The sequence below is a fragment of the Austrofundulus limnaeus genome, unplaced genomic scaffold, assembly GCF_001266775.1.
Source record: "Austrofundulus limnaeus strain Quisiro unplaced genomic scaffold, Austrofundulus_limnaeus-1.0 Scaffold904, whole genome shotgun sequence".
NCBI classification, from domain to species: Eukaryota; Metazoa; Chordata; class Actinopteri; order Cyprinodontiformes; family Rivulidae; genus Austrofundulus; species Austrofundulus limnaeus.
Window position 1 is genome coordinate 96,834 of NW_013953306.1, and position 1,190 is coordinate 98,023.

Sequence of the window (1,190 nt, forward strand, 5' to 3'; positions counted from 1 at the left end):
TTATTATTATTATTATTGTTATAAAGTTTATTCATTTAAAACAAAATTATTGACAAAGATATTTGAGTTCTACAGGGTTATAGTTCTGCCTAAAAACTTTCTGAAAGTTAATTTTGTGTCAAGGAAAAAATAAAATCTGAAAATTTCCTTTTTCCTGCTCCCCATTTCTGTGTGAACAGACAGCTTCCACCTGCAATGCATCATGGGACTGGGTGGGTGAAGAAGGATGATTTCAGTTCTAAGCATGTTTATATGTGCAGACACCCTTTTTCAACCAGATGATTCTCAGTGGAGCTGTTTAAGCCAAATGAGAGAATTAACTTCCTCACTTTTCTGTATCAACACACCTTCAATGCTCTGACCAATCAAACCAGGCGCATAGGCCTGGGAGGAAAAACTGGTGCCAGGAGCTCAGGCACAGAATGAGGTTTTACAACACCAGCAAGAGCAAAAAGACATTGTTTTTGACCTCCAACTACATCAATGAGGAAACCTCTTGACATCTTGTGTTGTATAAATAAGCACTAAACCCCAGTTTATTTGTTAAACTGTTATTGTGAAGGGTTGAAAAAAGTTCTTAGTTCTGAGTGATAAACCGGACTGCTTCAAATCAAATACTGCATTTTATTTTGTAGCAAACAGTAAAAAAGACCCCCAGAGACAGTATTAAGAACCAATGGGATAAATCCAGTCTGGTTCAGAAGAACAATGAAGTTTGTTTCTATGGTTTATTTATAATAAAACTGTCAATAAAATTACTACTTTTATCTCAACATTTTAACTTTAATCTCAAAACTAAAAGCCTAACGATCAAACATAAACCAATGGTTTTTCCTAATCTGTGGTTGTGTTGATGAGTTGGACCCAGCACCAGTACTTTGACCACAGGTGAATCATTTCATTAAGCAGGACTATGAAGCATCTCCCTGTCCTGACCTGTGTGAGGTACCGGATCTGGGCGCTCAGCTCGCTCTCTATGCGGTTGATTGAGGTCTGGAACTGGACCAGCTGTCTGTCCAGGAAGCTGGCGTTGTGTTTGTCTTTGGACAACTCCAGGACGATGTTTCCTGCAGGGACAAGCAGAGAGCAGAGGCAGGATTGTCACGCATGTTAGGACTAATTGGGCCTCATGCAAGAACATGTTCGTATTCTTCTCCTAAATTTCTCTTACTTTTGTTCGTACAAAGGGC

The 1,190-nt window shown here is 39.1% G+C and overlaps 1 protein-coding gene across 1 annotated transcript in view; it reads right to left on the minus strand.

Moving 5' to 3' along the window:
- The window catches only part of med11 (mediator complex subunit 11), a 3,871-nt gene that overhangs the window by 1,486 nt on the left and 1,195 nt on the right, over positions 1-1,190 (minus strand). Inside the window, exon 2 of the mRNA XM_014029440.1 lies at positions 937-1,067. Within this exon, the coding sequence (XP_013884894.1) occupies positions 937-1,067 (131 nt within the window). The remainder of the gene's footprint in view (positions 1-936; positions 1,068-1,190) is intronic.